Source organism: Lactuca serriola, chromosome 8 (genome assembly GCF_051521515.1).
Source record: "Lactuca serriola cultivar US96UC23 chromosome 8, Lser_US96UC23_V15, whole genome shotgun sequence".
Taxonomy (NCBI): Eukaryota; Viridiplantae; Streptophyta; class Magnoliopsida; order Asterales; family Asteraceae; genus Lactuca; species Lactuca serriola.
Genome location: NC_136415.1, coordinates 5510095 through 5523362, shown reverse-complemented (window position 1 = coordinate 5523362; position 13268 = coordinate 5510095). Strand labels below are relative to the sequence as shown.

At 32.9% G+C, this 13268-nt stretch overlaps 1 protein-coding gene, 1 long non-coding RNA gene and 1 other non-coding gene across 6 annotated transcripts; 2 read left to right on the top strand and 1 right to left on the bottom strand.

The window, feature by feature from the left end:
* The first annotated feature begins 276 nt into the window (after nucleotides 1-276).
* Nucleotides 277-4245, top strand: LOC145068870 (uncharacterized). Of its 3 annotated transcripts, none has more exons than XR_013689163.1 (5): nucleotides 277-427; nucleotides 509-1958; nucleotides 2457-2513; nucleotides 2898-2994; nucleotides 3073-4245. It is a non-coding gene; the product is annotated as an uncharacterized LOC145068870 (long non-coding RNA). The 3 variants fall into 3 exon arrangements; XR_013689161.1 differs by having other exon boundaries at nucleotides 2454-2513; XR_013689162.1 differs by having other exon boundaries at nucleotides 2457-2994.
* A 3389-nt stretch (nucleotides 4246-7634) lies between these two features.
* On the top strand, nucleotides 7635-7715 carry TRNAL-AAG (transfer RNA leucine (anticodon AAG)). The gene has a single exon. It is a non-coding gene; the product is annotated as a tRNA-Leu (tRNA).
* A 367-nt stretch (nucleotides 7716-8082) lies between these two features.
* RSY3 (Adenine nucleotide alpha hydrolases-like superfamily protein) lies at nucleotides 8083-12549 on the bottom strand. 2 transcript variants are annotated; one of them, XM_079016147.1, is made up of 12 exons: nucleotides 12132-12549; nucleotides 11111-11388; nucleotides 10809-11006; nucleotides 10634-10718; nucleotides 10366-10441; nucleotides 10114-10269; nucleotides 9941-10043; nucleotides 9689-9798; nucleotides 9390-9479; nucleotides 9230-9310; nucleotides 8440-9156; nucleotides 8083-8306 (listed from the first exon to the last, which is right to left on the bottom strand). In XM_079016147.1, the coding sequence occupies exons 2-12, from the start codon at nucleotides 11361-11363 to the stop codon at nucleotides 8214-8216; spliced, it is 1962 nt and encodes a 653-aa protein (XP_078872273.1). In that variant the 5' UTR covers nucleotides 11364-11388; nucleotides 12132-12549; the 3' UTR covers nucleotides 8083-8213. The 2 variants fall into 2 exon arrangements, with proteins under 2 accessions (XP_078872273.1, XP_078872274.1); XM_079016148.1 differs by lacking the exons at nucleotides 11111-11388; nucleotides 12132-12549 and having other exon boundaries at nucleotides 10634-10711; nucleotides 10809-10933.
* Between the last annotated feature and the right edge of the window lie 719 nt (nucleotides 12550-13268).

Here is a 13268-nt window from a genome sequence, read left to right as displayed (position 1 = left end):
AAAATATATAAAAAGAAAGTTGTAAAAAAAAACAAGTATGTACTAGTAAGGATCAGTTTCAATTTAAAAGATAAAAACCTGTGATAAAAAGGTAAAAGTCAAAAGTCAGGGGCTATGTGTAAGAAAAGTGAAAATGTCTTAATATCGTAATTTAGGAAGGAAGGTGTTAATTTTGGAAAGGGATTAAAAAAATAACCGTTGATTGGAAGTGAGAAGTCAAAAGGGTTGGGTCGGTGTATTGACGCTTTATATAACCTTCTTCATTCTTCCCGCTTCTCTCTAAACACCTTTCAAGAAGAAGCAGTAGAGGGTTTTATTTTTGAGGCACCACCTTTCCTCTCTTTTTCTTCTATCGATACCATTGTTTCCTCTTTCTTTCATTCTCCGGCGTTCAACAATCATCTGCGTTCCCCTCTTCATCTCTTAGGTAACGTTCTTGATTTTTTATTTCTGTGTATTATTTCTTTTGTTATTGCGTATTATTGATTTCGTTGTTGCTTTTGTTAAGTATTTTCAATTAGGCCTAGGTTCTTCAGCCCTCCCTTCATCACTGGGTTCATCGGGATATTGGGTTGTACCTTTATGCTTTGAGGTTGTAGTATGACGTCTGGTTCCAATGTCAGTTCACAGTCATCATCGATCAAGTAAAGGAGTGCATATTGGGTTGCATATTTTTCTCCTCTAATTTCTAGGTAGCGTGTATCTTTTCAACAACGATTTCTGTTTTTTTTTTTCTTTCTAAGAATTGCGTCATCGTCACTAAAAGGATCAAACACTATACCCAAGGATCTACTTGAACTATAACAAAGGTAAATTAATGACATGATTTTACTTAATTATACCGAGTGAAAGTTGCACATAGTTCTGAGAGTTCAACTTTTATCATTTTAAAATTATTTATTTATTCATTTGCCCTTGCAGCTTCTCAACTTGATTTTGTACTACAATACTAACATAGTTCCAAATTTTCAATAACAAACTTGTACATCTACTGAGTAGATGTGTATCCTTTTCAGACACCATGAATCCTTTGATCATCCTGTTAGTTACATGTAAAGTTTTTCAAGTGCATTGTTGCTCATTTAAATAACATGGATTTGATTATAATGAATGAATGTGCAGGCTTTTTGGCTCATTTAAATTACATATTGTAAGTTCCTCGAGTTGATATTTTTAAATGGTTTAAGTTGTGATCAGTTGCTAATCACTTTGACATTTCAGTAGTTGGTGAGCTTTTTGTCAGAGATTCGTTCTTCTGATACTGGTATGATGGATAATCATTTTCTTATCAATTGCACTGATAAGATTGTTTGATGCTAGAACCTTCAACAACTCATATTGACTGGGTTAAAGGTTGTGTCATTTTCAAAAATAACTTCAAATCGTTTTGTTTGTTCAATCACAATGTAATGTGTTTGACTTTGCTGAACTTTTCGCTAACTTTGTCTTGTTATCATATAATAACACACATAAACATAAACATCTATCTCCAATAACATGACTTTATTTATTTGAGTTTTTAATCTTTTTGCCAGTAAGGCTTATTGATGCTCAGTTAGGTGTCTGGTTATTGCAGTGTAGATTATTTTTTAGGGATAAATGAGTAAGTAACAACTTACTTTCATTTATTTGTCCTTTTTAGCATCTTAGTTTCATCTCTTCTATTACAATAATGGACTTTCAACTTTTTCTTATGAAGACATTGTACTTTGAAAATTCTACCCAATTATAGCATTGTACTTTTTCATTTTTTGTTCTTATTACTGTAATTCTACCCCTCTGTTTCTAAAACTTGTGCTTTCAGGAAATGATGGGATTATATATGGGCATTTTATTTAGCAAATTGGGACATTAGGGAAGGAAATGTCACAAGGTGTGGTCTTTGGTGGGTTGAAATGTTAAAATCAAGTGGTCAATATAAAGAGGATGCTTGTGTTTACTTTCTTATATCTGATGAGGTAATATGCAATTCTTGTTTGTGAACAAAAATATTATATATGAGAATTTTGTTATAAAAATTCAATTTATACTTTTTAGCCAAATGAATTATGTTAATAAAGTATGGATTTCATTCCTTTCTTTCTTTCTTTCTTTCTGGTGATCTGAACGAGAAAGTATGGATATCTTAATACTTTAATAGATAATTTTGTTTTACTATTAGTAACAATTTTCTATTAGGACAATGTAATTCAAATTTCTTTCCCATTAAGATTTTACGAATGTTGATTACAGAACCACAATTACATACATACATACATACATACATACATACATACATATATATATATATATATATATATATATATATATATATATATAAGTACTAACAGATAGTAATTTGTCACTTAGTCATCATTTCATGTTGCTTTACATTGAATTTATATAGAAGCACATATCTTGTATCTGTATGTTCTACGTCTACCTATTATTGATATGTTTTATGGCTCATCAAGAAGGATAATGTGACAATTCATTCAACTCAATATGCCACAGAGAGATTTGAAGTTGATCAAGTAAGGCTCTTCACTATTTATGGAAATGTCCTATTCCTCTAAAGTAGTATTTTAGTTTTTTGTAATGTATGTTTGATTAGATTCTGTATTATAGTAGTAAGATATACTTGTTTTTGTCATAATATACCCTCAACAAAATCACACTTGTCGTAAAAAATTATCTGTCATACGTTTAAGGAGCATAAGTATACCCTAATCCCTAAAAAGATTCTCTAAAAAAAAGAATACTTTTTGAAGTGTAAAGTATGTTGCTATGTGTAAAAACTAATGAACATTGCCTATATTGGAAAAAAGTGTAAAGTATGTTGCTTTTCCAAGCAAGTTGCCCTTTTGTATGCTCATAAATAAAATTAATAGAAAAATAAAATAAATAATGTTATACAGTGGTCAAGCTTTTTGAATTATCAAGGCTGAGTCATGGATCCAGATGCTTTAAAACAGAGAATATTCTATAGGGGAGTGGACACACTTGCAAAAAGAGGTTTTTATATTTTGGTGAAATTTACCCTTTTGGCTAATTTTAACTAGATCTGTTAATGACATGCAAATGTAATACCAGGTTTATGCATTCTTATTCATAAGATTCAACAATATGTTAAAACATCAGAGTACATGACTATCAAAAACCAATAGCAGGTAAGAAACCAAACTGTACTTTGATGATTACTTAATATTAATATACATGCAAAATGTCTAATACAGTAACAATTTCCATATTGTATTTTGTATTTCTTTTGCTTATTGAGACAGCGAACTTTCCAAAAGTTTTACCTTTGAACTTTTTCTTATTAAGACTTTTTACTTTGAAAATCTAATATTATTAGACATTATACTTTTTATTTCCTACATAGAAAATGTACTTTGGAAATCTAGACAACTATAACATAGTAAGATATTTTCTTCTACGTACTTTTTTTTTTCCTATTAAGACATTGTTTATTGAAAATCTAAACATGTTTTATATTGGTTACCAGCTGTAGCATTACACTTTAAATTTTCTTTTTAATAATGCCCATATTTATTTTAGTGTTATATATATCTTATCTTACTTTGGCACACATATGAAAGATCCAACCAGATGATATTATGGTTAGGGATGAGCAAAAGGACCGAACCGGACCGGAACCGAGAACCGGCTTCGGCCAAAATCAAGAGCCGTACCGGCCTGGCGGTTCTACCGGTTCCCGGTTCCTACCGGTTCTTGTCGTGTCTTCAAATGTTGGAACCGGTCCACGAAAAATAGCATCATACGGTTCCGGTTTTTGCCGGTTCTACCGGTTTCTAACGGTTCCCGGCTCCAAAAATCCACAAAAATAACGTCCCGGTCCCGGCCCAACGGGTTCCATCGGGTTCCGGTTCCGGTGCCGGTTCCGGTTTCGGTACCGGTTCCGACCGGTTCCCCGGTCCATATGCTCATCCCTAATTATGGTGGCTCAGTTGGATTTTATTGTACTTAATCACATTTTGACAAAATTGTTGTTTGTTTTAGACTTAATGGGGGACAAAACTTTACATTGTATTTTCATAATTAGGTGTGTGGCTATTGCATTGAATCTCAAATAAGGGTGCTGGGTGATTACTGCTTTCTACCCATTTATTTATAGCATCAAACTTTCATTTTTTTTTTGCTTATTAGGACATTTTACTCTAAAAAGATTTACCTAGTTAAGCAGTGAAATGGATTTGTATTTGGGGATGCCTGGCATGTAGGGATGTCAACGGGGGCAAACGGGACGGGAAGTGCATTCCCCGCCCCCGCCCCTGAAATTTCCTGGTTCCCTCGTCCCCGCCCCCACCCCCGAAATGTTCAGCCTTCCTACCCCCGCCCCGCCCCGCCCCCGAATCCTCTTTATTATCCCCGCCCCCAATTGATTTTGAGCTGCCTTTTTTTTTGCTAAAAAAAGTTGTTATCTAGGTTAAAAGAAGCTATTTTTTAGGTAACAAATAATTATTTATAGCCGAATCTTACACGTTAAAAATAAAAAAAGTTATGGCATCTTAAAAACATTATACTAACAACTTAAAAAACATATTTTTTGATGAATTTTGGAAGATCAAAATAATGTTATTGTTTATTATGTTTACATAATTAATATATGTAAATATATGTTTAATTTATTAACGGGGTCCCCATGGAGGTTTCGGGACGGGATTGCCTACCCCTGCCCCCGCCCCCGAAACTAAAACGGGGGTTAACCTTGCCCCCGCTCCCGTCCCCGCCTCTGATTTTTTTTTAAAAATTCCCCCAAACGGGACGGGGCCCCCACGGGAACAGGGTCCCACGGGACTTTTTGACATCCCTACTGGCATGCTCTTTTAGAAGCTGTATACACATTACCGTTACGTTTCTCCATGTTTTGTAAATTTTGGGTTTTAATTTTCCCTGATATATTACATCTGATGGGTTTGATATTTAGCATATCCAACTGATTTTGGAAAAAAGCTTATATCATATCAGATTGTGTATTGTTCCTGATATAAGGCGAATAGGCTTTTTTTTTTTTCTTTTTTCTTTTTTATTAAGTGCTGCACTGATAAAGTGCTACCTGGATAATGACGTCTTATATTTTCTGGATTTGTGTCTATATCTATGATTGACTTGATAAAAATTGCTTTCTTTTAGCAAAGAATTCAATCTATTTTTTATGTTAAAAAGTTCACTTAATTAAAAAGTTCTTAATGTCAAATTCATAATTAAGTGATGCTTTCTTGTCTATATCAGTGGTCTTTCTCTTGCTCTTATTGGAGGTTCCCTGAAACCACCCTTCCCCCTATGTACATATGTAGTTAAAATTTGCATGCTGTTCTTTTTACTCACTGAAATTTATGGAATATGGATACAAAAATGGAGATTATAAGTACTAACAGATAGTAGTCAACAGCATGTTCTTATTGTCAGGTTGGTGATTTAGGTCCAAAAGGGAGTCTTTTTTTGCAATTTTGGTCCTTATTTCAAGGTTTCATAACGCTTTTGGTACTAGGGTTGTCACCTAGATGTTAAATTTATGAAAAATGACCATTTTGTCCCTTTCATCATCATCTCTTTTATTTCCATTTTAAAGGAGCAGGATGAAATTTCAACAAAATTCTCTCTTTCCTTATAAACAATTATCATATACTACATTGAAGGAGCAAAACTAAAATATGGTACTTATTTCTTGGTGTGATAATGTGTTTGCTCTCTAGGTCTCGACTTCAAACAGCCTATATTCTAAATTTATGAAAAGGACCATTTTGCCAATGTCATTTTCATCTCTTCCATTTCCATGTTGAAGGATCATATTTTACCCTCAACAAAATTCACTTCTCTTAAAAAATTATTTGGCTTACGTTTAAGGAGCATAACAACTTTAACAACACAGATGTTAAATATTTGTATATGACCAGTTTGCCCCCGTCTTCTTCTTCTTCTTTTTCATTTCTATGTTCAAGCAAATTAAATAAAACCTCAAAAAAATTCATCTCTTCATTTCCACATTTAGAAGTTATTGTTTTTACTGGGAAACAACCTTACAAGTGACAACCTTGTTTTGGGTCATTTTCAAAGTCAAAGCCAAAGTCAAAATGAAAGGTGACATAATTGGGCTTCCAATGATCACCAGCCTCTCCAAATGGCTACCAAAAATAATTAGGCTTTGCTCTCATATAATTTTTACACACTATCACGACAAACTTATTATTTTTCATATTTTTTTGGCAGTTTGATAAATTGTTATTGGTGTGGGGAAAGCCATAATATCAAGATACTTACATTTCTTTTATATCGTACTTGCAATTCCTTTACCAATAAATAGCAATATTCCAATATTGTAACAAATAAAGTACATTGCCGCCCATATTACAAGGGAAATGAAAATATGGGTAAAAGAATAAGTATGTTGTTATGTACCAAAAGTACAGTTTTGTTGCAAGATTTGTCCTGCAAAATGTCCATGAAGTCCCAAGTGAAATGACTATTTTGTCCCTGTTTTTTTCTCCTCCTGTAAACCTAAAATTCCTCAAATTTTCATCCTAAACTCTAATCAAACCAAAACCCATTAATTAAACTAAAAGTAAACAAAAAAAAACATGAACAGCCAACTAAAAAAAGTATTAGGTTAGAAGTTTTATTTTTATTTTTTGGATCTTGATTTTGTTTTAGTTTTTGGGTGTTTATTGAAATCGGTTTGGTTTTTATGATTTAAGATGAAGGAGATCGAGAAGATGAAGATAAGGGCTAAAAAGTCATTTTACTTCAAACTAATTGATCATTTTACTTAAAAACCTTTTTTTTAATGCCGTCCATGCCAAAGACACCTTGCAGCGAAACTAAATTTGATTGTTTTTCATCATAAAAGTTGAATCATAAGCTTTCTGGTGATTTGTTTCTTTAACGTCTTGTTCCCGAGTTTAGTAAAAGAAAAGAAGAGAAAAGAAAATAAAGTCACGAGAGAAAAGAAGAGAAAGGAAAGGAAAACAAAATTTTCTTTTGTGTTCCCGAGTTGGAGAGAAGTGGAATGAAAATGAATCATTTTGTTCTTTCTTTCCAAATCCTCCCAAATCGGAAGGAAAGTTAGGAGTGAAAATGATCCACCCACTTCCCTCCTCGGGAACACCAATTTCTTTTATTTTCTTCGAGTTTCTACTCATTTCCTTTTCTTTTTCTGGTTAAATTGAACTCGGGACGGGGTGTAATGGAATGATTAGGTTCAAATTTTCAACCGTGATCAAAACGGCATGCACACTCAATTCTTTAACCTATCTCAATATATACCAAGGGTATTCTGGTCATTTAATAAAAAGGGAAGAATGAGCCTGGCATTACTTCCACCTGCCCTTATAAATGGTTGAAGTCCATCAAATAATAAATTCAAAGGAGTTTATTTGACAAAGTTGAATTCCGTCCAAATTTTCAACCACATTGGAATCTTGAATTCCAATTCCACGGACATCCGCAATTCCAGTTCCTAGTTGTGATTATCAAACATGGAATTTCAAGAAATCCGACAGAAGTGGATTCCATCCAAATTGTCAACAAAACACGTCAAGAAATGAAATCTCGAATTCTGTAACCAAGCACAATTTTTCCTTAAGAATAATACATTATGATTATTATTTCGAAGTCTCTTTCTTCGAACAAAAGTTGAGATGGCCGAGTTGGTCTAAGGCGCCAGATTAAGGTTCTGGTCCGAAAGGGCGTGGGTTCAAATCCCACTCTCAACATTCCTAAATATTTTTTCTTTATGCTTCCATTTTTCTTCAAACTTGATCTTCTACTTTGTGTTTTCTTACTTAGCATTAAAAACATTTGCAACATAGTCATAAACTAATTACAACTTTGGAAAATCATTATTGACAATCTCTTATTCTCTTAGGTCCAATACAAATTAAAACTAAAATTTGTAATAAAATTTTCTATTAATTCATAATAGAAAATTAGAAACACTCGTTTTGCTTGTACTATATCTTCTTATCAAATCACAATTGGGTTGGAGCAATAGTGGCAACGAATGAATTCCCAAAAAAAAAAAAATTAAAAATCACTAATTCGAAACTAAACAAGAACAATAAAATAGATAACGAGGTCTAATGGCCAAAAAACTAAATATTATATAATACTATTGGTTGTCAAAAATCAACTAATTAACCAAAAAAAAGATTATAAAAGATAAACATGATGATTTACAAACTGAACTACAAAAACACATTTGGCTCCAAAACTCATAAAAACGAACTGTAACCACCACCAAGAGGTACTCTTGGATTAAATTTGGCAGATACCTTCAAACATGGGCAAATGCTAAAGCCAATATTCTGTAACCAAATAGCAAAATTTGTTAGATTATATGGTTATATGAAACAATGAAGTTTTCTAAAAGAAAAAAAAAATAATTACTACTATTGAAGTAAAGTCAATAAATAAAGTTATTTAAAGGGTTAAGCTTACTGGAATGCTTAAAATCTGCCCTTTGGGGTTAACTAAAACCGGAAGGCTTCTTCTTGCAGCAACAGGAATTGACTTTAATACCCTCAGAGCTTCTCGTGCGGATACTTTAACAAAATCAGAGCACAAATTCTCACTCTTACTTAATTTAGAAAGATATAACCAATCATCATCAACCATGTGGCGCACCTCCATGACCGAATATTGACCAAACACACAACCACAACAACCACCGGAAACAAACTCCCATGAAACCAAGAACCTATCCATGAAATGACCAATTTGCCCTTGATGAAGTTGTTTAACATTATTAACCAATTCCACCACCTTACATGATCCGTTGTCGGGTAAAGTTTCGGTTTTTAATTGGAATTTTTCGTGTTCGTTTTTTTGCAATGAACAAATGCTTGTGTGAGTTGACTCGCTAAGAATCTTGACACATTTGGCTTCGGATAGAATAGACTCAGAAGATTTTGAGTTTAGAAAATGCATACCAGATGTATTTAAGAAAACCATTTTGTTTAAATATGATCTTCCATTTTCTATAATCTGAGTCAAGTCACTTGAAACTTTGAGTTTCTCATTAAAAGAAGCAGCAGCATAGAATGATTTCATCATCTTCATAGGTAAAGTGGAATTCACAGAACAACATATAAGAAGCTTGGTGCCTTTGGAACTAGGCGATGGACATAGGTAACAACCTGCTGCGGTAAAAGAAGACTGCAAAGGACAAAAAGGTAAATTTTACATTTAGGTAAAATGGGAGTTGAAGATGGTAAAAATTAACACAAACCTTGCATGGAAACATACGTATGTAATCCAATAGTAACTTTTGTGCACTCCCACGAACTGGTCTTTGCCTTTGTGATATGAACTAGAAATAGAATATGACAAATTATGGAGAATTAAAAAATCTTCAACATAAATGTTTTTGTAATTTTAATTGTTGAGACCTGTAATAGGAGTGTCACAAACTTGGATAGACAAATATCAAGCACTTTTGATGGATTTAGAATACTTAAATCAATAATGGCGTATCCTTCCTGCATATCCAACAAACAAGAAAGCTGCTTGATTAAGAATAAAAATGAAATGATGTTTATAAAATGCAAGAACTAGCAATGTACTTTCATTTTTTCCTCAATTTATCTATGCATTGTATAATTCTTGATTTCTTGATTGTGATACAATGAAATTAAAAACTATAAAGAAATATATTATTTTGCAGAAACAAACAGGTACAGGTACTTACTGGCATAACAGTCACAGATTGATTCACCAAACTGCAACAAATTTGGTCAACATAGACACGAGTCATTCGACACGCAGATATAACTGCTTGCAACTCTGATTTAAATATACCTGTGGAAGGTGTTTGACTATTTTGTGAAATGTCTAAAATACCCTTTAGTAGTAATCACATAACAAATGAATCTTGTGGATCCAAATCAGTATTTATCATCTAAAATAGTAACTAATATAAAAATATAGCTATCAAACTCACATGATGATAAGTTTCCCAATGACATTCGGATCCTATTGCGTGCAAATATTGTATTTTGATTTGTGGGATCTTCCACCCACTGTTGTTTGCCCTCTTCACATATCTGTCAATGAGATATAAATATTTATATAATCATATCAAAATCTCAAAGTAATGTAAGAACAATACCATACCTTATACAAATCTTGTTTTGAGAAATCCAAAAGTGGGCGAACAAGTAGAATGCTATTTGAAATTCCATGTGTAGCAAATAACTGAGTGGCCAATGCCATGCCAGCTAATCCAAGAACACCACTATTGCGAGATAGCCTAAGAATAAATAACTCCGCCTGAATTTTATTCATTTTTTTTAGTAATTCAAGAAATAGAAATTGGCATTATGATTTTCTCATTGAAAAATGAAAATGGTTATAATAATCACAAACCTGGTCATCAGCATGATGTGCAGTTAGTAGCACCCCTATCTGGTGTTGAATGCAAATATTCTGTAACTTTTCATATCTGAAAAGAATATAGCAAAACTATCAACAGATATATATATATACACACACACACACACACACACACACACATATATATATATATATATATATATATATATATATATATATATATATATATATATATATATATATATATATATATATATATATATATATATATATATATATATATATATAGAACTCTTGATACCTCATATCGCGAGCTGCTTCTTGCAAATGACTGAGTTTTGGCCTACCATCTGTCCATTTGCAATGGGCAATCTCACATCTGATTCCTACAAAGATCCAAAATTAACCATCTTTTGTCCTGTAAAAAGTTTTGAGTTTTTTACTTTTTACTGGCAAAAACAACTCAAAATCTGTACTCATATTTAGGATTCGATGTTGAACTGTTTCTGCTTCTTCTTTGCTTTCAGGACGTAATCCATGGTCAACTATTATTGCCAATAATCCATCAATAACATCTTTGTTTTGCCTTAAAGCAGCATTCAGTCCATGAGTTTTCCATTCAGCAGCTAGTAAACATAACGCCATGCTGTCAGGACCACCAGAGACACCCACAGCTGAAACAAGATACAAACAATTTGTAAAAATAATAACAAAAATGAGTAGAAAAGAAGAATCAAGATTTCAAATATCATTGTGTAATTGGGTATGTGAAACTAACCAATATGATGATGGGTTTTGAGACCTGCCATAGCCATACGCCTTGAGAAAGTTTCTTTGTACTTTGAGAGTTCAATTGATTCATCTTGGAGATTAGAGGAACAACCACACAACAATCGAACATGGATTGATTTTCTTGAAATGGAAGAAAAGGTATGAAATTTAGGAGGATTCTTTGAGGGTGATGATAATCCGATTCGAATTAAGTGTGATTTTGCATTGTAATGTGGGAGCATGAGTAATCCTCGAGTCATTAGATCGGGATTGAATCATAAGATTCTACCAAAGATGACATAAATATAAGTTAAAACATGATAGTTGTTGGAAGAAACACATTAATACATAATTAGAGAATGGCTGAAACTGAAAATACAAAAATGTAGACAGAATTATTAACAGAAAGGCAGAAATGAATACAGAATGGTTACTACATAATTACAAAATTATGTATTTCAGAATTACATAAATGATAGAAATGATAACAGATTGAATGATTAAAGAGATGGTAATTGAAGCAACAAGCAACAGATAACAGATTAAAAATGATAAAGTACAGATTACAGAGTACTGGATGGTGATATGGTCAATGCAACAACAAGTAACAGGTAACAAATAAAATTATAGAATGGTTACAGAAATAGTAAACTAAATATGAATACATAACTAGAGAATGACTAAAATACATAACTACAAAGTATTGGATGATGATATCCAATATCCAATACTCTGTAATTATATATTTTAGCAATTCTCTAATTATGAAAAACAAGTTTATTCTTAGCACTAGGTTACAGCACTGAGTTCATTGTTAACAACACAAATTTACAGTAACAAGCAACTTCATTGAGTACATTATGATGCTCAAAGGAACTTCATTGAGTTCATCTTAGCACTAAGATACAGTAACAATGTAAAATAAGAACAAACAAGTAGCACTGTTACAGTATGCAGATAACTCTCAGTGTAAAATAAACTTGAGCTCTCAAACTCAATTCGATGGTAAATCAGAACAACAAGCTCACCTGTAAGTCTGGAATTTGGAGTTTCGAACTGTTTTAGGGAGGAATTAGTAAATTGCCCAGCTATATCTCAGATTCTACCAATACTTGAGGCTTTGAAGTCTTGAAGCACTGAAGTAAGGAGAAAAGCAATTCTAGGGTTTTTTTACTCCTTTACGGTTCAATTCAAACAGAAATAGAGAGTAAAACCGTTTAAGAAAAAAGGGTTAGAAGGTATAGCGTCGTCGTTTTGTGTTTGTGAATGTTGTGCATTGTACACAAAGAATACGCAAGGCAGGGAAGAAAACTTGTGTACTCTATAGTCGGAGCTGATAACCGATGACGTCGTGGCGGCGGCGGCGGCGATGGTGGCAGCGAGCGGCGGAAGGGTGAAGCAAATAACGAAAAGGTTCAACGTTTTTATCTCTACTTTGTTCATAAAATAAAACTGTATTTTTATTAATTTTTGACAAAATTACAACAATGGTTATGTTAGTATTTTTATTAATTTTTGACAAAATTACAACAATGGTTATGTTATGTCGGAGGCAAGTTTGGTTGAAAAAATATGAGTTTTTAACACCGTAACACATCAATGTTTGGTCAATTTGCACATTTAGTCACTTAAGTTTTTTTTGTGTTCAATTGATCCTTAATGTTAGTAACTACCGGCTAATTACCCCCTTATGCACCCGGTAAACGGAACAACCGGTGATATTGCTTACGTGAAATAAGTTTACATAATATAATTCATTTATTTTATCCATGTAGGATTTGGAGGTCAAAATAAACACATTTATTTAGCTAGAACACTCCTCCTTCGTTATTTCTTTGTCTCATCTTACAGTGAATACGAAGCACTAAACCTAGGGTTCGAAGTCGTTTTCTCCGATCGAAGTCAGTGAGCAGTCAACCAACCCACAATGTCTATCTCGACGCCAAACCCTGATGGACTCTACCCTATAGTGGAGCTAAACTTCAAAGGTGTTTTTCTTAGAAATCCTTTCTCATATAACCATGATATCAATTTCACTTTCAATGATCACGATTTTTCTGGAATGACATACGGTGAATGTATCACATTTCTCGAACGGTTCATGCAAGAAAGTATAAAGAAGTTATACTATTGTGAACCAGGTAAGCCCTTAATATCTGGGATAA

Coding starts and splice junctions, on each gene's coding strand:
- RSY3 (XM_079016147.1), bottom strand. CDS start 11,363: ATGACTCGAGGATTACTCATGCTCCCACATTACAATGCAAAATCACAC. Junction 9,480..9,688: donor AATCTGTGACTGTTATGCCA/GTAAGTACCTGT, acceptor TTGGATATGCAG/GAAGGATACGCCATTATTGA. Junction 9,157..9,229: donor TACGTATGTTTCCATGCAAG/GTTTGTGTTAAT, acceptor TGTCCTTTGCAG/TCTTCTTTTACCGCAGCAGG.